The 26,105-nt window shown below is 40.5% G+C and overlaps 2 protein-coding genes across 5 annotated transcripts in view; one reads left to right on the forward strand and one right to left on the reverse strand.

The window, feature by feature from the left end:
• ITGBL1 (integrin subunit beta like 1) overlaps positions 1-14,024 on the forward strand; it is a 207,323-nt gene extending 193,299 nt beyond the window's left edge. Inside the window, exons 9-11 of the mRNA XM_011280788.4 lie at positions 5,184-5,330; positions 12,805-12,918; positions 13,395-14,024. Of these exons, the coding sequence (XP_011279090.2) occupies positions 5,184-5,330; positions 12,805-12,918; positions 13,395-13,486 (353 nt within the window). The 3' untranslated portion in view covers positions 13,487-14,024. The remainder of the gene's footprint in view (positions 1-5,183; positions 5,331-12,804; positions 12,919-13,394) is intronic.
• Positions 14,025-14,681: 657 nt separating this feature from the next.
• The window catches only part of FGF14 (fibroblast growth factor 14), a 623,517-nt gene continuing 612,093 nt past the window's right edge, over positions 14,682-26,105 (reverse strand). For all 4 annotated transcript variants that reach the window (XM_019829208.3, XM_019829233.3, XM_023252979.2 and 1 more), the window contains 3 exons: positions 23,838-24,036; positions 20,603-20,725; positions 14,682-16,820 (listed from right to left, as the gene is read on the reverse strand). In XM_019829208.3, the coding sequence (XP_019684767.2) occupies positions 16,801-16,820; positions 20,603-20,725; positions 23,838-24,036 (342 nt within the window). In that variant the 3' untranslated portion in view covers positions 14,682-16,800. The remainder of the gene's footprint in view (positions 16,821-20,602; positions 20,726-23,837; positions 24,037-26,105) is intronic.

The following is a 26,105-nucleotide window of genomic DNA, read 5'->3' on the forward strand; positions in this document are numbered from 1 at the left end:
AGGAAGAGATTTTCTCTTGTATCTCACTTATTAGAGGTAGGTCCTAGGTCAAAAGGAGCCTGGGTAATCAAACATTTTCAGATGGGCATATTATCACCTCCCTGAAAAAAAATGAGTGTCCTAATATTAACAAGGGGAAAAGCATATGGGGCAGGCAATATGTAGTATTTGATGCAAAGAGATCCACTCCTGGGTCCATTTCCTAATTGAGAAACATCATTGCCCTGGTTTAAGGAAATGTATCTCAGAGCCAATGAATTTCACTGAGAACGGTCTTTGTCTAGAGCAGCACTGTCCGATAGAATTTTCAAAGCTAATGGGAATGTTCTGTATCTGTGTCATTCAACACAGGAGCCACTGGCCACATGTGGCTACCAAGCACTTGAAATGTGACTTATGCACCTGTGAAACTGAATTTTAAATTTTACTTTAATAAACTCAGTCATGTGTGACTAGTGACTACTATACTGGGCGACACAGGTCTAGAGCATCGTTGGTGAGAGAAGGGAAGAGAATAGGAAGAAGAAGCAAGGATGAGGATACCAGATGCAAGGAGGTAAGCATCTGGGAGAGGTGAATGGCTCTCAAAGTGAAAGTCCAATGGAAAATTACTCACCTATGTGAAGACTTGAGAAGTCAAGTGGAGGCCAATTTAGTGTACTTCATATGGTTTATTAGGCTGGATCTTTCTAAGGTTCATTCTAGAATGACCCACTATACATTTATTATACGAAGATAACTTACCACTATGGATTCTGCCACCCGGCAGGCATGTTCTTACTGAAAGGTATGCACGATACTCCAGTACATCTGCCACCGCTAGGTGTTGCATTCACAGGCCTAAGCGACAGCGTGGTACAGTTGGTCCGGCAAAATCTGACTGAAACTACTATTACGGTCTTTTTTTTTTTAACTCTCAGTTTTCAGGAACATTGCACTCAGTAGGCCTCCTTTATGGAATACTTTCCTTTGTCATTTTATAAAATCATCTCATTTTCCTCCTTCTTTCCTAGATGTTCCTACTTGTCTGACTTCACCTCCTCTACCCTAGCCCTAAATATGGGAGTTTCCCAAGATTTATTTCTTCCTAGATGGGTTCATGAACTTTCAGAGCTTTAAGTGCCATCTACGTTTGGCAGGTCCAGAATGCATAAGCTTAGCCCTAACCTGTCCTCTGAGTACCAGATTTGCGTCATCTGATTACTTGACCTCTCTACATGATTATCTTCAGAGTATCTCAGACACACAAGATTCAAAGCAGAACAGATTTTCTGCTCCCAACCTCTCCGTCCTGCAGTTTCCACTTCTAACAAATAGCATCATTGTTTATAATATTTCTCTAGCTAGAAAACTAGTTCTTTCTTTCTCACCCGCCACGTCCAATCCAATAGCGCCTGCCACCAAAGTGGATCTCTGTCTACCTCTCTCCACCTCTCAGGTGGTCTCCTGACACCACCTCTGTCACCTTTCACTTGGACCACTGCAACATCCTCTCGCTTTCCCCACACTCCGTGCCTCCCAACACACCTTAATCTCTCCCACACAGCTGCCAAATTGAAATTGCAGATTGTGAGTTATATCATATCACTCTCTCGCACAGCACCCTTTTATGATTTCTCATCCCTCTTAGAATTGAAACTTTTTACCAAGAACAAATAATTTCCTATGCTCTCATTCCTGAACATTTCTCCAGCTTTGCTATTTATTCCATTTTTTCTTACTCAATTTTCTTTGAACACGTTGACCTTTTTTTCACTGCCTGTAACATGCCAAGCTCTTTCTTATTCCAAGAACTTTCCATTAGCTTTCCTAGAACATTAGCTTTCCTCTCTGGCTTTGTGTCATCCCTTGGGTGTCAGAGAGCTCTTCTCTGACTACTCCAGTTAACAGTGTTCTCACTGTTGAATACAGTAGTGTCCTTTTTAGTTGTCCCATAGCTCCAATGCATTTGTTTGTTGGCCCTTGTTTTCTACCCTTGTGGACTATAGGAACCATGAGAGTGGAGCTAGTATGATGCCTGGTACCCAGTAGTTTCTTGAATGGATGCCTATGTTATTAAAGCTTATTAAAAATTTTTTTATTGAAAGGTTTTTAAGATTTTTAAGTAAAGAGAAGCCATGTAAATGGCAAAGCAAAACATTTGAATACCAATGCATTCTGACCATTGTCTGGGCTAGATGCCAACTTAATTTTGCAGAAGGATGTGATGAATGGGCTAATAAATGAAAAACAATCTCCTATTTCCTTGAATATAAATTTTACATTAAATTACTTGCTGTGAGGAGCCATTTAGTTATTCTCAGTGATATCCTAAGTTAAAGGGAAAATGGCTTTCTCTGCAATAGGGATTAAATGATTCCAATTATGTCCAATTGATGGTAATTCCTACTAGCCCAGGATCAGTAAGAAACAAGAGCATTTGGAAAGTCCATAGCTTGATGTCCCTGGTCCACAGAAGCTCTTTCTCAATTTTTTGTATCCCAGGTTATCTGCCTCCAAAGATGGACGATTTTTTTTTAACATCTTAAATAGATGTCACTTTAAGCGGACTTTTGTTTTATTGGTGAAGTCAAGATATAATCAATTTAGTAACTATTTTTTGTGTATGTAGCTCCTAAGGGGCACCAATTCTCTAACTTCACTCCACCTACTGAACACAAAAGTAGAACAGCCATCCAAAAACTGTCCATTGTCCTTCAGTAGCCTATAATCATGTCCTGGATTCAGTTTATAGTTCTAAGTTGGGATTTGGGGGTGGAGGTGAGGGAATGAGAAGGAGATTTAAAAAAAAAACATCATTTCAATCTAGAAGGTCTTTTTGTTTGTTTGTTTGTTTGTTTTTTGAGGATCCACTATGTCTAAGGCAGTGTGCTTGGACTCTGAAGGATTGCAGTGATGAATCAGAAGTGATTCCTATTCTCAAGGAATTCACAGTCAAGTAATGGGTTTATTTGATACATAACTGGGTATCGCAAAGTGGAAGACACTGTTCCACAATAGAAGCGAAAAATAAAGTAGTATAGAAATTCAGAGGAGAAGATGAACTTTACTTGGTGACCTTAGAAAAATCTTCACAAAGGTGTAGTCACCTTCCCTGAGCTTTGAAATTTATCAGGAGCAGGCTGTGTCAGGTTGGAGGAATGGATTCCCATCTCGACAAATGCAAGAAGTCAGAAAAGCCCAGGAAATGTACAGGGACAATGAGCAGATCAGTTCAAATGGTGAAGTGCATGAAAGGGGAGAAGAGGAGAGAGAGAGTGAGGTTGGAAAAGTTGGGTGTGTTTCAGGAACCTCAAACATAAGCAAGACTAAAGTAGGTGACCTTCATCCCACAAGCATTAGGAAGCTGCATGGGGCTGGTTCTCAAGGCTGTATGTGAGTAGAGTCGTGCTGTGGGCAGCAGGGAGCACAAATGTTGGAGAGTGACCTGATAGAAGGTACTCTCAAAGGTGGATGATGGTGACATGGTGGACATTTTGGAAGGTAGTTTCAACAGGTTCTGGCAACTCTTTAGAAGAGGGGAGTAAGAGAGATTCAAATGTGACTCAAAACGTTTCGAACTGGGTAACTGGAAGCAGGGTTGTGCCACTGAAAGCAGTACGCAAAACAGAAGAGCAGGTGTGGGAAAGAAAATTCCATATGCAAGTCTAGAAGTATCAGTTTGGATACTAGTGGAATACAGAGTAAGAATCACGGGAGTGGCCTTTAGGAGGAATTTAGAGGCTGGAGATATAGCCCAGTAATTATCACAGTTATCTGACAGCCTGTGATTTATGACTTTTTCAAAAGAGAGATCAGAGAGAGAGAAAAGAAGGTTAAGAATAGACAGTCGGGGTGCCTGGGTGGCTCGGTTAAGCATCCGACTCTTGGTTTTGGCTCCAGTCGTGATCTCACAATTTGTCAGTTCAAGCCCCATGTCGGGCTCTACACTGGTAGCGTGGAGGCTGCTTGGGATACTCTGTCTCCCTCTCCCTCTGCCCTCCTCCACTCACTTTGTCTCTGTGTCTCAAAAAGTAAATAAATGAAAATAAAAATTTAATTTAATTTAATTTAATAAAATTAAAATAAATAGAAGAGACAATCAGGGAACACCCACATCAACGTGATTAGGGGAAAAAGTGGAAAAATGGGCAAAAGAGAAGTGTTGGAAGGAGAAGGGGGCGTCTAATGTCATGAAAACCACTCTAGGAGAGACTTTTTAAGAAGAAAGTGCCCATGAATGCCAAGCGTATACCTTAAACTGTGTAGCAGTTCAAACTACCTGTCATCACTGCCGTGCTTGATTTGGTATGCCCTGGTACCTAGCAAAATGCTCCGTTCATAATCAGTAAAATTTTGCCAGACAGTTTTTTGGTGGTTCTGTTTGGAGATCTGGCTGTAAGGTGCTGTGCATATCGGTAAAAGAATAAAGCATTGGTTGGAAATAAGAAATTAAAAGGGGACGATGTGACAGTGTAATGGGGGTGTTGGTGACCATTAGACAGACTTCTATGCCGGTGTATGACTGTCATAAATACGGTGTTGTATACACAGCCAAAGACAAACATCCCCAGAACTGGGAGCCAATGACAAAAACAAGTGGAAAAAGTTCCCAGACAGGAGTCAAAGCCTCAGGCTGTTTTTAACATCTGTACCATAAATCTACTTACACTAACATCTGTTCTTCTTAGTAAGGGGAGAGGTACACAGAGTAATATGATGGCCGTAAGCCATTCCCCTGGAAGTTAACCTTTTGTTTTTTATTAGTAAACAATAGGAAAGCAGTCAATAAATGCAGCAAGCGATGGTGACGTGACCAGCCTTGCAAGCTGGTCTGGACATCCCTGGTGTGTACAATTAGGAAACGCACCGAGACGTCGTACTGACAAAAATGCAAATGAGGAAGCATTTGGTACCAAGAAAGGTTGATGAAACTCCATTTTAAATTGTCTCAAGGTTTCTTTCTTTCTCGGTCCATCTCCTATGCTGCATTCAAATGTAGTATGTTAATCCGGAACTCCGTTGTGGAGTTCTTTTCAACAATGACATGCCAAATTGAGTCTGTATAAAGGAAAGCACGTTCGCTTGACAGGAAATGAGGTCCTATGGTTTGCATATTTCTTTCTTAAAAACTGTGATTCAGCTGGATATTTACCCACCTCTCCCTCTCGCCGCCCCTCCCCCACCCCGCGATTGCTTCGCAGGCCACGGCACGTGTTCCTGTGGTCGCTGCGTGTGTGACAGAGGCTGGTTCGGGACGCTCTGCCAGCACCCGCGGAAGTGTAACATGACGGAGGAACAAAGCAAGAGTTTGTGTGAATCAGCAGATGGCATATTGTGCTCGGGGAAGGGTGAGTATCTCCTGCCGGAGCTTGGACTGGGTCCCTGTTCTGACACATGGTCTGTACAGCGGCACGTACAACCTTTTACACGCCTGCGGTTTGCAGGAATGAAAACCACTCTTGCTTGTACCAGACTTCAGACTTGAAAGGTAACCGCAGGAAGTTTGGGATCTAAGAAAATGAAACGCGTGGGAAGGTTTTCCTGCAAAAAAGGCCTCAGCCGCTTGTATATATCCTCATTGCTGAGTGACACAGAACTAATAATTGCATAAAGAAGAAAAGGCAACAAGATACAATGAGCAATGAATGGAGTGAAAAAAAGGCAAAAGGGTAATTGTTGAGTTCACTTGCGACGTAGCACAGCCCAGAACTCGGAAAAGCAATCACAAGTACCTGAAATGCCAACAAGCACGACTTTAGGGAACTTCAGAAGCTAGATTAGGTAGATGGGTGTGTGGAGGAGGGGAGGCTTGAGGGTGGGAGAAAGACACAAAGAGAAATAAATATTTTGTTTCATGAAAAAAAGGAAAAGAAGCATATATGTATCCCCAAATTCTAGTGTCATTTTCTTTGGCCTAAAAATCATTAATATTCCAACCAAACATGTATATATGTGTGTGTGTATACATATATATGTATATATATGTATAGTATATATATATGTATAGTATATTTATATGTATAGTATATATAATATATATGTGTATATATGTATATACACATGTATATATGTATAGTATATATATATATTTATATATGTGTGTGTGTATATATATATGTATAGTATATATCAAATTAAGCTTGCATGGAAGTTGTAATTTGCAAGTCAATTGAAAAGGAGCCACCAGCTCAAACATTTATCAGAGAAACAAATTTGAGAAGAGTCTCACCCATTGCCCCCACCCCACCCACCCCACTGCCCGAGAAAAGCAGAACAGATTTTTTTTCTGAGACAGAATATGAATAAATTACATTTCAGATACCTTGATGTTGATGTTTCTGTATAAATTCTGGAAAGGACTTTAAAAATCCTCCTCTCATAGTGCATATGGGCCCGTCTAGGAGGCTGTCACGTTCCTCCCTGCCAGTGCCTAGAAAAACACCAGGAAGGCTCTGGAAGCTTGCCTGATTCTCAGTAATGTTCCGGAGCTGCCCTCTGTGGAACTAGATGGCATGGAGCGGACCAGCTTCTTCAATGCAGCGGCCTCCTAGCAGAACAGACAGCCCCCTCCCTCTCCTTTTCAGACAAGGCGCTACTGGACATGAAACGCCTACCCTGGGTCTGGATTAGCACGTAAATATCTTTCTGAAGGAGACAGAGTCAAGCAAAGAGAATGGCTGAATAGGAGGTAGGGGGTTCTGAAGCAGGAGGTGCTGTGGGGCGCCCGTGGACAGTGGCTGTTCCTTTACCCATCGCCAAAGGCCAACACTATCAGGTGCAAAGAGGCTTTTTGGCATAACTCCAGAGATAAAATCAGATGGAATGCTGTGACCACATGTGGTTCCTGGAGGAAGGCTGAAAATTGGAACAGGCTCAATTTTAATAGCCGTGCTTGCCCTTGGTTCCCAGGAACGCTGTGTTTGAGACCTTGTGCTTGCCGTGGTCTGCCAAGGAGGCCATGCCTTCAACCTAATGCAGTGACAGCCGTCAGGTGGCAACCCAATGGGTTTAAAGCAACCTCTTTGTTCCCCGGTTATTCTCTTAACAAATTCATTCTCATTCCAACTCCCTGAGGAATCTAGCACCAGTTTGGCTCTCGGGGGAGGAGGGGTTTTCAGCTCCTGGAAACACTTGCTTTAGGTTCGAGCTCTGTTGGGAAAAGCAAAAGTGAGGGAAGGAATGGTGGAGAAGGAGATTGACAAAGAAAACAGGAAAGGAGGTGGGATGGAATTAGCCTTCGAGGTTGGAAGCAGGAGGGAAGAAAAGAAACGTTACCAGATCAGAAGGTAGTGTCCTGCATATAACAAAGCAGTGAGAATGATTAACCTGAGTGAGATTTCTTCTTTCTTTTTTTTTAATGTTTATTCATTTTTTTTGAGAGAGAGAAACACACACACACAGAGTGTGAGTGGGGGAGGGGCAGGGAGAGAAGAAGACAGAGACTCTGAAGCAAGCTCTAGGCTCCAAGCTCTGAGCTGTCAGCACAGAGCCGGACACGGGGCTCAAATTCACAGACAGTGAGATCAGGACCTGAGCCGAAATCGGATGCTTAACCAACTGAGCCATCCAGGCGCCCCTAAATTTCTTCTTTCTGAGTACAGCTCCAAACACAGAGCCCTAAAGCTTAGAATTTTTTAGTTGGTCTTCCATAATGGCATTGTCATTGGAATTCAGATATTAAGTTTTTATAGAAATTGTACAGAATGAGGATGCCCATCTGCATTGAAACATTCATATGCTTGGGGCACCTGGGGGGCTCAGTCAGTTCAGTGTCTGACTTCAGCTCAGGTCATAATCTCACGGTTTGTGAATTCGAGCCCCGCATCAGGCTGTGTGCTGACAGCTCAGAGCCTGGAGCCTGCTTCAGATTCTGTGTCTCCCTGTCTCTCTGCCCCTCCCCCACACATGCTCTGTCTCTCTCGCAAAAATAAACATTAAAAAAATTAAAAAAGAAAACATTAGTATGCTTGTTTATATTTGTTGACTTCAAAAATCAGCCACTTTGTGTGTGTCTGTGTGTGTTTTACTAGATACGCTATTGAATCATCAACATTGTCCACGAGCAGGCCTTGGCTAAGTCATATCCAGCTACAGGTACAGGAAGAAAACACAAAGCCAAACACCAGTAGCAGTCTGTCATTCCTAAACTGCATTTCATACAAAGAGGAGTAGTTTCTTTTGAAGAAATGAACATCCTTTTTAAAGCCATTACTTTCTGAGCAGGGTCTTACTTTCCAATATCATAAATGTAGAAAGTGCAAAACAAACAAACAAACAAACAAACAAAAACCGTTGACTAAATATTGACCCAAAGGCATCTTCTCGAACCAAAACACAACAAAACAATACAAGGAAATCTCTCTGTGCTTGATGCCTTTTCAAATTGTTTGCTTTGGGTGATGGAAATATATCCAGAGATCAATGAAGGGTTGAAAGTATATTTGTCTAAACTGTTTATCCTTCAGTGAGTGGAGAGGTTTAGAGTCATTAAACTCGAAGGGGAATGTACAAGCTGCCTGGAGGGTGTACTTTTTGAGGCTGGTGTTAGTGTTGATGGCGGACGTGCGTACTGTAGGCAGCAGCTGACTGTGGGCTTCTTTCTCTCCTCCTGTTCTGGAACCATCAGATTATAGAGGAAGGGTTATGGAGGAAGAGGGGTCAAAACCAAGATCATGAAACCGTAGGCACAGAGGAGAGTGGGGCTACAGGAGTTTTTCCTGTCCCCACGAAGGATGCATCCCATCTCCACCCCAACAACCACAGGAGAATTAGTGCAGGAGATAGACTAACATAACAGCCTTCTAACGTGGTGGCAAAAATGAGAAGGCTGTTCCAAGGTACTTGACTGGGGCCATGTATTTCTCAATCTCATGGACTTACCAGAAGTGTATGTACTTTTTCTCAAATTTGTTAATGAAACCCCCTCACCCTGATTATCACAGAGGAAATTGGAGCCTTTCTTTTCGTCCACTTATGATGGGACAGAGGCACGGGGTAAGCCTGAGGTCACAAGGCTGCCAGCTCACAGCCCAGAGCCAGCCGGGTGTGTCCACCAGAAAGACAAGTCCAGAACGTGCGCTTCCCGTGAGCTGTGAATAAAGTTGTCACCCCCGGAGACGATGAAGAAATAGCGTTTATTTCTTTACAAATTGATAGCCAAGACAATAAATCACTCCATAGAAAAATTTAAAACAAGATACATTGTTGTGACCTTCATAACAGATGGAGTAGTTAGTACAATAGTGAAAACTGCCTGCGGGGATGTCTGGTTGCAGCATTTTGTCAGGCTTGATGAACGGAAAAGAAAATCCAACTTTATTAATGGGGCAGCTAACAAAGGTGCCTTGCCCTTAGACTCAAGTTGTTTCTGTGAATGACCGAGGGATGAGCTTAGAGCCAGGTCTCCCCTGAGTTTAGCCACCTTTGCAGAATATGTGACATAATTCATAGGCTCTTTGGGGATTTATTTATTTGGATCCAGGAGTACACAGTAACCTTTTTATGTTCATAACTTCAAGCTAGATACAGGCTGTTGCCTGTAGTACCCTTAAAGATGCTGTTGTGTGACAATGAGTGTAATTGCAGATCATCGACTGTCTCCCCCAGCTCTCCAGGGGTACATGCTGAGTCCCACATCAGTCCTGGAAGTCCACGGTGCTCACGCCCACCCACCTGTCCCACCATCTACCCCACCCCTGCTCATCCTCCACCACCAGGAAAGGGAAAGGGTACCAGTGGCGCTTCAAAACCCACCTTGGGCTGGTTGCCTCACCCAATGTGGCTGTCTCGTCAGAGCCGAGAACACACAACTTGTTTTCATGAAATGACATGAAAGTTTTTCCTGTGAGAGGCATTACGGATAGATAGGTAGATGGGTACAAAAAAAGACTGAATCAGATTGAAATCTTGGGATAACTATTGTTTCTGGGCCATGTGGTCATGAGAAATCCTCTTCTCCTTCCTGTACTTCCATTTTCTCATCTTTGAAGAAGGCAGAAGAATTTGATTTCCTTCTCCTTCTTAAGTCCTAAGGATGTTATGAAGACAAATGAGAAAATGTGGCTGGTTACCCAGGAATGGAAGCCAGTAAGAAGCACAGAAGGGAGATTGGAGCTTTCTTGGGGGCCTTACACGGAGAAGGAAAATAAATGGGTTAGTGATGTTGTGGCCCTGAGGTAACTACCTGAGAGTCCTACCAAAATGGGCCGGCTGCACCCTGTGGCTGGACTGGTCTCATGGGTGTGAGTGGGTGCTGGCCAGCTGAGCTCAACACTTGATCACCTCTTGGCAGTCAGGTGGCCTATGTCCGTCTGATAGAATCTTCTCCCTAAGTTTTTCCCTTTGCAAAGACAGGCAATTTGACTTCTAGCTATTGGTGAAACCAGCCAGAGCACTCCACAGCAAAGGCTATAAGAGGTTCTGATAACTATCCCACTGCGTATTTATTATTACATGCTAGGTTATGCCTAGTCTCACCAGCCGTAGAAGAATTTCCAGCCTCTAAGTTGCACTGAGAATTGATAAACGGGAAGGAACAGCACAGCTGGGGATGATGCTGACTGAGAAAAGCTAGTTTTCAGGGAACATACAGAAATCAATGCCCATTTTTCATTCTAAGTATTTCAGTAACTAGTAGATGTTGGGAACTGAAATTTACTTGTCAAACAATCTATCAATGTCTACTATATTGACTTTAGCTGAGCTTTCCAGTTAGGAAAATACTTTGATATGGCTGGAAGCTAAGTATTTCAGCAGCTATAGCAGTAATTAGAAGAGTTCCAGAATCAAGGGAAAAGTTTGAAAATGAAATGTGAGATCTTCTCATGAATTGTGACCAAAAAAAAAAAAAAAAAGATATACTAGGTGTGATACATGAATATCATGGACATACAAAGTCATTTGCTTCTGCTGCTTTGTAGAAATAATTTTGCAATGTAAAGGAGGTACTATTTTAGAAACAACTAAAAACAGTCAAATTCTTCAAATAATTGAGCTTCCTCTACTCGTGGAAGTAAGGCACTAAATATGGTGCCTTCTGAAGAAATTGCAGTGAAAAGTCAATGGCATGCCCCAAGTTTTCTTTGTTGCAGATAGATCGCTAACCATGTGCTAAATGAACAGTTGAATGTTGAACATTTCCGTGCCTAAGAAAATTGAAAAAAAGTCTTTAAAATGAAGATAAATAGATTTCTAAAGTAAGGAAACACTGTACCTTGACATGACCAGGAAGGAGCCACCCTCCCTCACAGACGGACCAGCAGGCTCAGTGACTGGCAGCAGCCTGCCAGTCACTCATCAGAAGTGACAGTTGTCTGGATTGTACTGAAGACTGTGTAGATCAACCCAGACCCTCAGGAAAACAGTCTAGACTAAATGAAATCATGCTGTGGTTAGGCAAGAAGTTAATCAGTGTAAACACAGTTGTCAGCGTATCACTAATTCTGACTACTCCCTTACCTTGAGAAGTGTGACAGGGAATGTCACACATTTAATTTGGCCATTGGGGATTCTTGTAGCTAAATGCATATGCCAGTTTCCACGTGAAATATCACAAAGTGCCTAAGGCCTGGGACACGTTTATACAAATCCTTTGATGATATCTGTGACAAATGCAAATTCTTTTCTGTAACCGCTTTATCCTCCAGCTTGCTAACTCATTTTGCAATCACTAATGTTTCACGGAGGCACTAATTCGTGATTGGTCCCAGTACATTTTGAACTGAGCAATATGGAATTTTGTTAAATATATCCAAATACTTCTTCTCCTTCACATTTTCCTAAGGTGATTTTTGATCTGAAAAATTTAGTGATACCCTTCATTTAGTAAAAGGAAATCACACTGGGAAAGAAAAACCAATCCAAGGAAACAGAAGAAAAGGGGAGGTCCTTTTTATATGTGCTTCTGTTTTAATTTTAAAGTTCTTTACTGCTGCTATGCAGGTAATTTTGCCGTGTGAGGGTTTTTTAGCCTGTCGTGTAAAGACGTGCAGACCAAGAGAGCTTTCTTCTCTTTGTGACATCATTTAATTCATGTATATTCTTTTCTTTTAAATAACCATTCATAAAATTGTTTTCCGGTGGGTCAAAATAGTTTTAATAACAGAAGAGGATGTTTTTCATTAGGGAGGAAAGACGAAGGGGAAATGGGTGAAGTAATGAGAAAGTTCGTTAGACCCAGAGCCTTGGAGGAGATGAACATTCTGGGAGGATCATATGTCTCCTCAATCATGGCGGGAGGCCCTGAGGGTGAGATCCAATAAGTCACATGAACACAAGTGAGCGTGTGTACGTTTTGAGCACTTTTCTGAGCCACCCTGTGCAGCACTTTTACGAGCCACCCTAAGAAAAGCATGCAGGCAAAAATCCAAAAGGAGCAGCACAATAATTTAGTGGTACTTTTAATTATAAAATGCATCCTTATTTAATGGACCTTAGCATTCAGTTCCTTTGAAGAGCACTTTTAAAACATGATTCAATTAAGGAGGGAAAAAAAGAAGAAAAGAGGGAAAAAATCATCTATTTTTGAACACCTTTTCGGAAGGCCATCTCTAAGAATCAGCACATTCTGCTCTTATTGACATTTCAACCAGCCCGGGCCATGGAACATTTGCTCAAGGCTAATTGCAACTGTCTAGATCCATAATGAAGCCTTTCCCGGATGACCTTTATGAATGACGGTAAGTAAAGCTCCCCTCTGAGCAACAGGCTCTTCGATAAACTTTTACCTTTGGAAGGTGGGTTATTAGAAGCCCGTTGTCCGTGTGTTGCCGATGTTCTATTCTAGTCAGAAACCCTTAGTGATGATGCCCTTTGCGATTTCAGGTTCTTGCCACTGTGGGAAGTGCATCTGCTCTGCTGAAGAGTGGTACATTTCTGGAGAGCTCTGTGACTGTGACGACAGGGACTGTGACAAGCACGACGGCCTCATTTGCACAGGTGCAGTGTGACCTGCTTGGTTTGCTCCACACTCCCGGTTTGTGAGAAAGACAAACGGCCCCCCACCCCACGGTGCTGCCCGTGGCTGTGTGTGTGGTAGATACTGCTGTCCCAATTACCACATCCTGATAGATGGTTAGATACGTGTGCTAGATAAGTTAAAGGCGAAGTGGGGACGTAAAGTTCAGCCGGAGTGATACAAAGACGGTCACTGCTGAATGGATACTGCATAGTTGGTGCTACCAAGTAGGTGCTGTTAATCGTTTGAAGGATCAGAGGTCCCATAGCTATTTAATAAGTTAATAGCAACATGGCCATGCAGTAAAATCTGCAGAGGATGAATGAAATGGTTTTGGTTAGGAACGGTTATGGTTTATAGTAACATACTTGAACTTGGTGCATGGTTTATAGTAACACACTCGAACTTGGTGCCTTTCGGTCATGATGATGACCCCCCCCCCCGTATTTTATTGCAGGGAATGGAATATGTAGCTGTGGAAATTGTGAATGCTGGCGCGGATGGAATGGAAATGCGTGTGAGATCTGGCTCGGCACAGACTATCCTTAACGACCCCGTGGGACAGGACTGCATTCTTATGTTTGTAGACCATTAGGACACATAAACACAAAGGAAACCATGTATAATCACCACTAGGACAGGTCAAATAGACTATTGCATGTTTTTCTATTTCTGAATGCCTGAGTGAAGGCTGGGCACCCATTAAAAAACAAGTTAGGCAAAAATCTGATGTAAATAAGGCCAGAAAGAATTTTTCCTCCAGAATTTATACCTGTGGTTCTCAACAAGGGTGACTTTGCCACCCCAGAAAACATTTGGTGACGTCTGCAGATAATTTCGACTGTCACACTGGGTGGGCTGGCAGGGCATGCTACCGGCCTCTAGTGCATGGAGGACACAGATGCTTCTACGAACATCCCACGGGGCACAGGACAGCCCCATGACAAAAAGTTCTCTGACTCCAAATGTCAATAGTGCCGGAGTTGAGAAACACTGAATTACATGGTTGTTAGGCCACAAAAAAAGTGGTCACAAAAAAAAAAAAAAAAACATTTGAATCTAAGGAAAAGGTATATCCTCACATAAATCCATCCATCATATTTTTTCAGATTCCTTATCACTCAGCATTTCCATTTGGAGTCAGTAAAGACAAACGGGCACAAGGGCTAGTGTCGGGGGGGCTAAAGGCTGGATCACCAGTGCTTTTTAAAGAAAAAGACTGGTCAGGTTGAGCCAGTAAGTCATGCATCTGGTCTCACTTTAAATTCACAAAAGAAGATTCCCTTATGAAGGAAGTATGAAAAGTGTACAATTTAACATTTTTAATAAATAGTGACGTTAAGTTGCTTACAATCTGTGTCAATATATATTTACCTACTGATGATTAACAACAAAAAAAATGAATTGGTATTCAGGGGCACCTTCTGTTACTAGATCATTTTGTAAACTGGGCAGGGAGGGGTTAGGTGTAAAAGGAATTTGATTTCTCACTATTTTAAATTGCGCCATGGTAACTTGCCTTTTAGAAAGAATATTTAATTGGACATAGGATGGGCCTGAAATATGCATTCATTTCCCTTAAAATATTCTTATTTCTAAGCATACATTATTTACTGAAAAAGCATCATGCAAAGAAGTCAAGAAGAGATACTGTGATCAAATGGCACCAGTCTCAAAGCTCAGAGGATTAAAAAAAAAAATCTAGAAATGTCTTAAGTAGAAATTACAAATATTCACTCAGCGATAGGAACAAAATGTTTATTTTCTTAATGGTGAAATTTTGCTCTGTATGAAATTCACATTGAATTATGAAAATGTACAATAATTAGGACTTCCCTTACATATTTACAGTTAAATCTACTTACACACATTAGTTTAGGCAACCTTTAATTATTTGGAGCTAAAAAAACCCACTTTTTTTTCTAAACGTGAATTATATTTTGTAAAATCCTAGAGTAATGTAACAAAATCATTTCCGCATTGTTTAAGATGAAAATTTTTACTTGGAAATTTTACTTGATGATGTAAATATCCTAGAGTCATGGCTTGGACTTTATTAAGTCAAATCACCAAAAAATAAGGAAAATATGCATTTGCCGAGTTACTTAAAAATTTAATATTGAAAGTTATTTAAGAGAAAATTTATCTGATGCTGACTTTGATAGTACTAATAGTGTTCTCATACTTTAATAGATTTATAAAATTGTTATCTCTATCCTGAGATGATGGAAGTGCAACCATATTAGTTGTATCTCTATTATTGAGTATGTCCGTTGATATATCAGTTTTGTAAAACGAGGGAAATATAAGCAGTTCAGAAATCATATAGATGATATTCTTTCCTCCTCTCTATCTAATCATTTTTAGCCTCAAACAAACATATTGTAATTATTCAGCAGCAGTTTTGATGACCGGACAATATGCAATCATCAGAATTCACTACATCATGCAGCTTCCCACACTGCAGAACTCTGCTTTCCATAAAGGACCAGTCAATACTTTAGATTCTGTGGGCCACTGACCTCTCTGTTGCGTGTTCTTCTCTGTTTGTTTTTAACACTTTAGAACTATAAAAGGAAAAACAGAACACTCATTCTGAGCTCCTGGGCCATACAAAAACAGACCGCATGCTGGATGTGGCTCCCAGCTGAGCAGTAAGTAGTTTGCCAGCCATGTTCTACTGGAGATGCCCTTAATTCATTCCCTTTGTCTTATCCTGTATTCCTGGGTGCGTCTTAGTTTTCTCCTAACTCCCTCTGCTTGTTATCCCTTTGTATTAACTAAAATGAAAGGGCTTCAATTTTTATGTTTTCATATAAGGAAAATGTCCTCAGCATGTATGGGGTTTTTTTTTTTTTTTTTGAGAAAAGGTTTCAATATGGAGAAATTATTATACTATGAAGATTGAAATGTGATTTGTCCAAATTTTTTGACAAGGCTGAAAATACAGTCAGCTATATTCCGGGTTCATTTAGCTACAAATTATTGAACCAAAACTGAGTGATAGCCTAAGTCACATGGTACCTAATCTCTAAGGAATATTTTTCTTTTAAAACAGAAATATTTTCTTTTTACTTCTTTCGTCTGCTATATTTCATATGTGTGTATGTGATTTTGACTCTAGCAATGCAAACATCAATATATTAAGAAGTTATTTAATTTACATGTTTAAATTGGAAAAAATAAAATATAGTTACATGTAAAGACGTAAATCCTACCCTTCTTCAATGTGATTTTGTATTTTGACTTTCAATCCCGTTACTAAGATAAAAACTCCCTCTTTCAAACAAAGGCAGGGCAGGAACCAACTTGTAACAGGTGAAAGGGGAAATGTGCGAATCTCTTCGGCTTGTTCGAGTTCCTGTGACAGGGAGATTAACGTCAGTTGGGAAGGGATGTGACAGGACACGTTTGCTGCTGCTGTTGGCACGCGCCATGCTTGTTGGCAAACCATCACCGAGGAATTCTTCCCCAAGGACTTTTCAATATAATTCGAATTGGGTCCTAAGACCCAAGAGGACATTTTACCCCATTTTCTCCCTGCACCCTTCAGCTAATCCAAATGCCTGCAGCACCTTGAAAGGAATGGCCTCCACCACGTCAAATACAAACACAATCTCTGCCAGCAAACATTGGGATTAGACCGAATGATACAGAAAACTGAGAACAAATCAAAACAAATCACAACTCAGCCTTTGCAGACTCCCTGTCAAAACTTTGAAGCCCTACTCAGTATCCAAGGGTCCACGGGCCCTGTGTAACCCCCTTGTAAGCTAAGAAACTTAAGCTGGGAATTGTATTTTTCTCCAAAGCGATACAGTTCTCATCTGGATGTTGGTATATCGGCATTGAGCCAATTGCTTTCACTGGAAATAGTCTTGTTCTGAAATAAAATTGGAAATAGTTTTCAATTATTTTCTTTCTTTCTAAAACGGAACTCTTAGTCAATCTGGTCTCTCCCTGAAGCATTAGTTCTCTCTGTAATATTAGGACTAAAACCTTAAGTGAAGCGATAACGCACGTTCTAACTTAAGGAACAAGAAGTTTTCGTTTGTTTTGGTTTGTAAAAGAAAACCAAATCTAACATTGGTCATCTCGAAAACATCTGACTGTTTTAATGCTTTAGGCATTAATTGAGCAACTGGGCAGGTGTGCTAAAACTACTCTGCTCAGTCTTCAGGAGGTAAATAACGAGAAGGATTCACCAGGAGGTAAATAATGAGAAGGACTGCAGCAGGAGTCTTGCAGGCCCCGTGTGGAGCTCCTAATGCCACCTCCTACCCCAAAACCCTCCGGGCGAGCACACATTTAGAGCAAGGATCTCTAATGTCTGCAGGATTTGTAAGGACATGGTGCTCGGTACCATTTTACTCTTTACATAGGGTGCACCACCTGCATCGCTTCTGCAGTTTTTCCAAGTAAGGTTGTAGCAAAACATTGTAGAAAGCAAACTTAAAATAAAACCGGTGTCGCCTGGAATATCAAAACAATTAACATTCCCGAGCATTGTTGAGGGATGGGTGAAGCCATCAGCTACCATAACAGATCAGTAGAAATAACCCTCCCCTACCAGATATGCATGCAAAAGGAATGTGACATTAGAGAGACTCGATGCAATTGACATATGTACATGGAGGTACAAAACACACAGTCTGTAGATACAAATGAATTCCATCGGATTTACTATACAGAACATTGATAATGACAGACTGCACTTACTTAATAACAGCAAACTTAATTTTTGAGGGGAAAACTGGTGGAGTCTTATCCCAGAAAAATAGCAAGAGAGGTATCATCAAAGAGCTAAAATTTTCTTTGGCATGGTAAAGGGGGAAATTGAGTGTACCAACTTATTTACATGATATTTCTCTATATTTGTGGGTGAAGCGATGCCATTTTGTTACATAAAGTTGTTTGATGTTTTGTAATATGCCTTCATATCAATATTTTATTCAGTATGTTGTATGTGTGAATACAACAAATGGTATTAAACACAGAAACTGTACAATGCAGACAAACTCTTTGTATGTAAATTGAATAATACATACCACAGTTCTTGATACGTAGGTCCTACTACATGCAGTTCACCAGTGCTGTCCTTGTCCCATGCAACAGGTGAGACCAGACACAGAGGAAACGGTCTAATTTACAAATAACAAGGACCCGTCTGCAATATGTCTAAACATATATTAGAAGAAAGTATTTGACATCCATTCATAGGGATAAATGCCCTTAGAGACAACTCATATAAAAAACAAAACAGAGATGCACATTTACATAAGTCTCAGTCATTTACAAAAATAAATCTTGTCTTAATTTTAACCAATTAACAGGCTTGCAGTGGGAAAAAACCAGCAAGTAGGGCTGATTACCAAAAACAAATAGGTGGGGTTGTTTGGTGTGTGTGTGTGTGTGTGTGTGTGTGTGAGTTGGGGCGAGCGGTGTGTATAAGCCCATCTAATTGGAATGTCAAGTCAAATAATTCATAGTTTGCCACATATTATAGAATATATGTCTTCCCTAAATAGTTGGTTCATGAAACTCATCTAACATATTTTAACTCATCCTGTTGAAAACGATAGGCCTTAAGATGGTGTAACAGGAAATCAAGAATGGTCAAAGGAATGATTTTGTTATGTTCGTACTTTAGCATTATTGACAATAAATCTACCCAAACGTTATGCTAACTTTTTATTTATTAAAATGAAATCCAATATGAAAATGAAGTAAGCATAAACAGTTAAATTTATACTAAATCTTTAATCAGCTAAGCAGGCCAAAATTTTTAAATGCCGGGCAAGGGCTGTCATGGAGACTTAGGAAAGCAGTGACAAAATAATTTCCAAGAAAATACAGTGCAGATGGGGGGAAATGGCGACTGGGTCAGCCTTCCACGTGGAAATAACAAGAGGCCAGTACATAATCCCACATAGAGTTTTCTATAAATGAGGTTCAGTTTGGTCTCAGTTAACTCTTCGGAGGAGAAAACATTGAATTTTATTAAGTATACACAGAGCTAACAAATATATTTCCAAACAGTTTCGTATCAGACATTTTGAAACTCTTTATATCCAATACCGAACGTTTTGCTTGGTTTCTTCCTTGTGCCGTCAACTATATTCATGGCCTTTCTTAGCAGTTGTCTTCCCTAAGCTCAGAATTATGCAAAAGGAAATTAAGAAAGCAAGATAAAACAAATGCAAATCAACTGAATGGACCGAAAACCTGATGTGTGAACGTGTTGGTTTGCCTTGAATTTTATCCAGAATAGTTCAACAGACTGCATTCTGAGATCATGGCAAGGCACCTCTACCCCAGCCACTGGGCAACTGGGGCCCCAAGAAGCTGAGTTACAGGTTTGGAGTGGCGAAATACACAGTACCTGACTCAGCATGCTGAGCTAAAAAAAATATTTTTTCCTAATAATATGTCCAGTTTTAAAAACTTGTCATTAAACACCAAAAATATTAAAGTCTAATTTATAACTAACGTTTGCATTGCTGCTGCAGAAAAAGAACACAACAGCCGCCTTGCCCATGCTCTGCTGAGTATGAGTGGAACGCAGCCAAAACTGGGGATGGCATTCAGTTCGGTTCATTAAAAACAGGTAGGATTATATCTGAAATGGATTTAGGTAGCGCAATTCTTGTAGGTTGTAATTATTGAATTTTCTTTTTTTTTCTTTTTTTTTTTCCCAAATAATGAGGATTAGTAGATGAAAAAATGAACCTTAATCAGGCCTACAAGGCCTACAGAGTTCTTTGGACCCACTTTCTCAAAAACCAGTGGGTCTTGCTCGCTGGGCAAGGCAAATGTTACCATTAACCAGTAAGCTTGTGATATGTATAAAACACACACACACACAAAGGAACTATAGGGGGGTGTCAAACACATATCTTTAGAGAGCTTCCCCTGGACTGTGTTTGACCCATTTCTCACCCCGGCCACGCCGACCAGAGGAGCACAGTATCTGCTACTGGACAGAGCATATATGTGTGTTTAATTGAGAGTGGGAGCCGGAGACAACACTTTTAATCTTTATAGATGCAATTTGTACTAATAGGTTGAGAAGGCTTCCTGATTCCCTGATCGCTCTCCGAACTAAGCCAACTGCAACATTTAAGATTTAGAGGAATACAATCCCCGCAAAAGGTCACGGACAGTGGAGCGGGCAGCCCTGTAAAAACGGGGGGAAGAGAAATCCATAATAGCACAGGTTTACAGCGTCTAACTAGAAATTACTCAATAGTATTTGTGTGCTACAAAATTGAACTTAAACACATGGATTTCGCTGAAACAGGACTCAAAAAGGATTATGGGTAGCTGTCAGCAGGCAAGGTATCGAGTGTACTTGTGAAGTATGTCATTCACATGAAGTGTCACAGTCACAGAAAAGATATTAAAAAGGCATTCCATATCTGGTAGGGCATTCCATGGTCTGAGTTGAGCTGGTTGTCCAGGTGTCTTCTTGTTCTGGGGGTGCAACAGGTTGAAGATTTATCCACTTGCAATCAAGAAGTTCGAGACAGCAAAGAGCAAGCATTGGCTTACTTCCGGCCGCTCCTCAGCCGCGGGAGCAGGAATGTCTAGCAAGGATAAATCACTCAACTGTGCTCAGGACGAATAAGTCACAACACCTGTGAGGATCTGGCTATGTTGTCTTACTTTTGTTGACTGGTTTGCCTCCATTCATTATTGCCGACGCACTTGTGCTTTTACTTGGCGTCACCCCGGCCTTCGGGACCGTTTCTCCCACGTCGTGCAAAGATGGTTCTCGGTACATGGCAACTGGGGATGGGCGGCGGGGCGTGAAGAAGGGAGGAAAGGAGACATTAGGGCGGTTAGGTTCAAGAGTGGCCAGGCCTGACACACCGGAAGTAATGCAAACCCTCGTAGAGGGGACTTCCTGTGTTAAAGCAGTAATTTCCTGCCCCAGAACGGAAGACAGTACTTCCTCCACATTCTCCAGCCTGTGTAACTAATATGTGGACTTGAGTGAATGTGGGTTTTTGTCTAGGAGAGAGGGTTTAAATAGGAGCAGTGGCCTCTTTGTGGGGCTCAGATATAAAGTATACACACACACACACACACACACACACAAGCACTTAGATAACATATCCGCATATCTCCTTTAGGGCGGGCACAAACCTGGTTCTCTTTGTCCAGTCAGGAAGGCTCACACTTCCCTTCCACTGCACCCTGATGTCAACACTGAAACCCCTCACTCCCATTCATCTTTTCGAGTCCTGGTATTTACCCTCTAGATCATCACATTATTTTCCACTCAAGTAGTTCAAAAGCAACATAATCACACTCGTGTCAACTTCAAAAGCTATCCAAAGCAATAACTCACTTTCCTTACACCAGGGACTGTGGGAGATCATTCTTTAGATTTCCTCTCCCACCATCATGGAAACAGACCCTTAAAAATCTGAAGGCATGTGTGGGGCATTTTGTATTTTTATGTCTCATTCTGATATGTTATTAAAAACCTAATAATTGATGTCATATAAGGCAGAAGCACAGAATGGCAAGAGTGCATGTGGGATGGATGCCCGAGTAAGTCCTGAGCAATTGCTTGAATAGTGTCCAGTGGCTCAGTCAATCACAGCAGTTCATGTGGGTTTTTGGAAAATAGTTCTAGGGAATCCTGCAGAAGGACATTTCAGGGGGACTGATGCTTAGGGGAAATTAGCTGAGTTAAAATCATCTGCCATCAGAAATACTCAGGAATTAGAGCTGTCTAACCTGCTTTTTAGGCTTTGGAAAGGGTCTGATATTTTATGAAGAGACTCTATGTTTGGTCAGGATGGACCACCATATGCGTTCTCCATGCTCAAGGTGGTACAACCTCTTTTGCATCAATGCAGCATGTGGATTTTCAGCAGCACACACATTTCAGACCTGCCTGAAATGACTTGGCAAGGTAGTAAAAGGGATTAATCCATATCCTTGAAGCACTGTCCGATTTCTCCTCTCTCACTACTAATTCAATTAGGAGACAATAGCGGCAGAGCATTAACCTTGATTGTCTATGTGGTGAAGTTGTGTAAGAGATAGGAATGCCCCAGAGCATCAATAATTAATCAAGTACCTAATTTGCCATAAACATTTCCAATCATATAATTTACATCCTGTAGGGGTTTTGAAATTAATTCTCCTCTATAACTTACACTACGTGATAACCTCTGTCATTATAATTAATACCCCCTTAATTGTTCTTAGAGTACCTCTGTCTGCTAATTAGTTGAAAATACTGTTCCTCTTTGCCTGAAAAATACATAAATGCACAACACACACACACACACACACACACACACACACACACTCAACTCTTCAGTGTATGATTCAAATACCAAGTGATATTATTACACCTCATCTCAGTCTCCGATATTTCCTGCTAGATATACAAAAATAGCAGGTCTCCAGATTTTGCTTCAGTTAAGAGACATAAAGTCCCTTTTGATTTTCATTACATTTATGTAGCTAAAAGATAAGATTTTAGAAATTTGGTTAATTCTCATCTGTTCATATTCAACACGAAAGTTAATATAAAGAGACAAAGCGAGGTGGCAAATAAACCAAGATTTTTCTAGAATGGCTACAGACTTAGTTTTTTAATTTTTCACTTGCATTTGAATATTGGTGAGTCTGATGGTCTCAAAATTCATCAACAAACATAAAGCCAAATCATAGAGGTGTTACTCTGGAAGAATAGCCAAACTCTCTCATTTCTTATTTCTACTCTAATTGCCTTATGATCTATCATATAATGAGAATAATTCACTCATATTTCAGATTCTGGCATAATTCTTCCTTTCCTAGATGGGCCATGGTGGCTAACCAGTTAGGTTTCAATGGCTTGTTCTGTAGGCAAATTGAGTTAAGGGGACAGTAAGCCATTATTGGTGAAATCTTACAGATGGTATTAACCAGTAAGAGTGGTTCTCCAAACTTAGGTGAACTGAAAGCTGAATTATGCATTCACAGATAATTAATAATTAACCTTTAATATTCCAAATTATCTCATTCCTATATAAGGAATATGGATTATAAAAAACCAGTGTACATTTTCTCTTGATGGCTAAACCTTTCTTCTGGGAACAAAAAAACAAAAGGAAAATCAAACTAAGTTAGATGAAAGTGTTTATTTAGTTACTGTAGATCTGCTTTTTTGTCAAAGGTAAGCAAAAGTATTTGAATAGACAACACTTTTGAAATGCCTCCATGTCAATTTTTTTTTGTAGTTCTCAAAAATTATGTAGATAAGGTAAATGGAACTTTTGGCAGAATCCTTAATAAGAAAGGCGCAGATGCTTCTGATTAATTATCAACACTTCGTGGTCTGCTCTCTGTGAATCTGATCAAAGTAAATGCCAAGGCTTCATTGTTTTCAAGTGAATATATAAGAAGGTGGTACCAAAGTTTACTAAACAATTTCATAGTTGGAAGGGAGATCTGTGATATCGACACTCTCTCAAGGCCAAGTGATTAACCCTTCATTTTCTGTAATTACAATAATTCACAAGTATGTGATTACTTTCAGCTAAATACCATCAAAATGGGCAAATACTTGTATTCCATAATTTTCAAAACTTAACTGTGTATGTATATATGTACATATGTATGCATATATGTTTATAAACCCCATAAATATTTATATCTATGTTTATGATCTATGTGTATGTGTATATATATACATCATACACGCACATATGTACAGTAAAGTGTACAAACCTTAGATTCATGGCTAAAGTAGATAGCTGTGTGATTACCACCCAGATCCAGGTACAGAAAATCTCCAGCATTCCATGAAGTTCCTTGCGGCCAATGTAGAGTTAGCAATGGGGAAAATAAATGTGTGGTAAACTGAGAAGGATAATGTACACAGAACACTCACCTTCCAATGGCTTGGGTAGAAAATGAGCTGCTGGTTTGGTTTTCTTTACTCTGTTTCCTTTCATGACTTGCCCTTCTTTATTCAATCCCAAAAACCAGGCTCTACCAGATTCCTGTTGTCTATACAGCATAGATGAGTAGATGACATAATAGTTTTCAAAAACAGATTCTTTAAACTTGCATTCAGGGGTAAACAGTTCCTGTTGAGACAAGAGGAAGAAAAGACAGTTAGAGGAAGGAATGGAAGCCTCCCCAACATTTGTCTTTATTCCTCCAGAAATTTGTGTGCCCGGGATGAATGAGCCAACCCTTGGGCAGAGATGACCAGCCTCACCTCGTCCTCACGTACTATTTGCACACTTTTTAAATATGCAATGAATAGAGAAGAATCTGCTACTATTGGGAACATATGCAGAGGCAAGAGTATGGATGTCCTTTTGCGAGAAAATAGGAGACACGCACAAACTCAGAACAGTCTCAGTGAAACAGTGTACAATTCAGCCAGAGTACAACCAGAAAAAGCACAATACTCACACTATGCTAAACAAAAATAAGATTTATACTTATGGAATTTGTTCATCTATTTTCACTATTTCCATAGGAATAATTATATGCTCCCCTAGTAGCTGCTAGCCATGCATTAGATCACTGATATGATAGGGTGTTATATTTTACCTACAAAGAGACCCAAAACTCAAAGGAAAACCATGACAATCAGCTGGCACACAAGCCAGCCACAAGTGTTGAGGATGGGTGTTGTGTCAGCTGCTCATAGAGATGGGAGCTGGAAATAATGACCTAATTCCATGCTTTGGAGCCCCACTGGATTTATTATTTTAAAAAAAAAATTTTAAATGTTTATTTATTTTTGAGAGAAAGAGACAGGGCACGAGTCAGGGAGGGGCAGAGAGAGAGGGAGACACAGAATCCGAAGCAGGCTCCAGGCTCTGAGCTGTCAGCACACAGCCCGATGCGGGGCTCAAACTTGTGAACTGTAAGATCACAACCTGAGCCAAAGTCAGACGCTCAACCAAATGAGCCGACCAGGCGCTGCACACCAGCTAGAATTTTTGAAGAGAAACATTAAAAGCTGCCCTGACTGCAATCCACCTGGCTTTTCTGGAAAGGGTAAAGTGAATCAAGTGCCCTGAGTCTCACTGCCATGATCTCCACCAATGACCAGCCCAAAGCTCCCTACTATATGATTATCATTAATGACATAAATATTCATAGATGACTTTTACACATTTCTTTTTTTTTAATTTTTTAAAAAAGTTTATTTATTTTTGAGAGAGAGAGAGAGAGTGTGTGTGTGTGTGAGCTGAAGAGGGGCAGAGAGAGAGGGAGACACAGAATCCAAAACAGGCTCCAGGCTCTGAGCTGTCAGCACAGAGCCCAACACAGGGCTTGAACCCAAGGACTCTGAGATCATGACCTGAGCCGAAGTCGGATGTTTAACCAACTGAGCCACCCAGGGGCCCCATACACACTTCTAAACTTTAATCAAGAAAGGCATTTCTGACAGACTTCTATTAAAAGTAATTTAAAACTTCAAGCTTCCTAGTTATACACACAGAAATGACTTAACTAGTCTTTGTGGCTATTTTAAATAGTTCAACACTGTGCTATTCTATATATATATATATATATATATATATATATATGAAATATACATGCAAAATAGAGGTTTCTTGTCATTGACCTTTTAAAAAATATCACTGTACTTTAAAAAATTTTCACCTGAATAGATTTTTATGACTGCAGAAAATAACTTGTTTCTTTTTTAATACATTGTTTTCTTTATGCATTCTGAAAAACACGTCCTTTAGGGACCAAAAATTAAACCTGTAAGAGTTAAAGTTATGCCAGCTATAATAAGGAATGTGACATTACTGCCTGTGGAAAGGTTCTTTCAATATTTCCCACGAGAGTGTGAATTATCAAATGGTGTCCCTTGCAGGATACAATTAATTCAGAGTGCCCCATAACTTTAATTCGCTGAAAGCTAATAGTTTTCCAAGGGGAACAGGTTTTGTTAATGGCAGACGTTTTTCATGACAAAGATAACAGATCCAAAAGGTGATTAATTTGACGAGATGAAAGTAGCCAAAAGGTGGGCTTAGCCCCTCCCAAAGGAATTTCGGTAGGTCTTCATTTCTTCTATATGATGCCAGCTCAGGTTTGAATGAGATCCCACCCAAGTAAATATTCTGGCCTTCTACAATATCTTATTTTTCCAAATATCCTCCCATTAGTTCTCTTGCTAATA

Source organism: Felis catus, chromosome A1, assembly GCF_018350175.1.
Source record: "Felis catus isolate Fca126 chromosome A1, F.catus_Fca126_mat1.0, whole genome shotgun sequence".
Classification (NCBI taxonomy): domain Eukaryota; kingdom Metazoa; phylum Chordata; class Mammalia; order Carnivora; family Felidae; genus Felis; species Felis catus.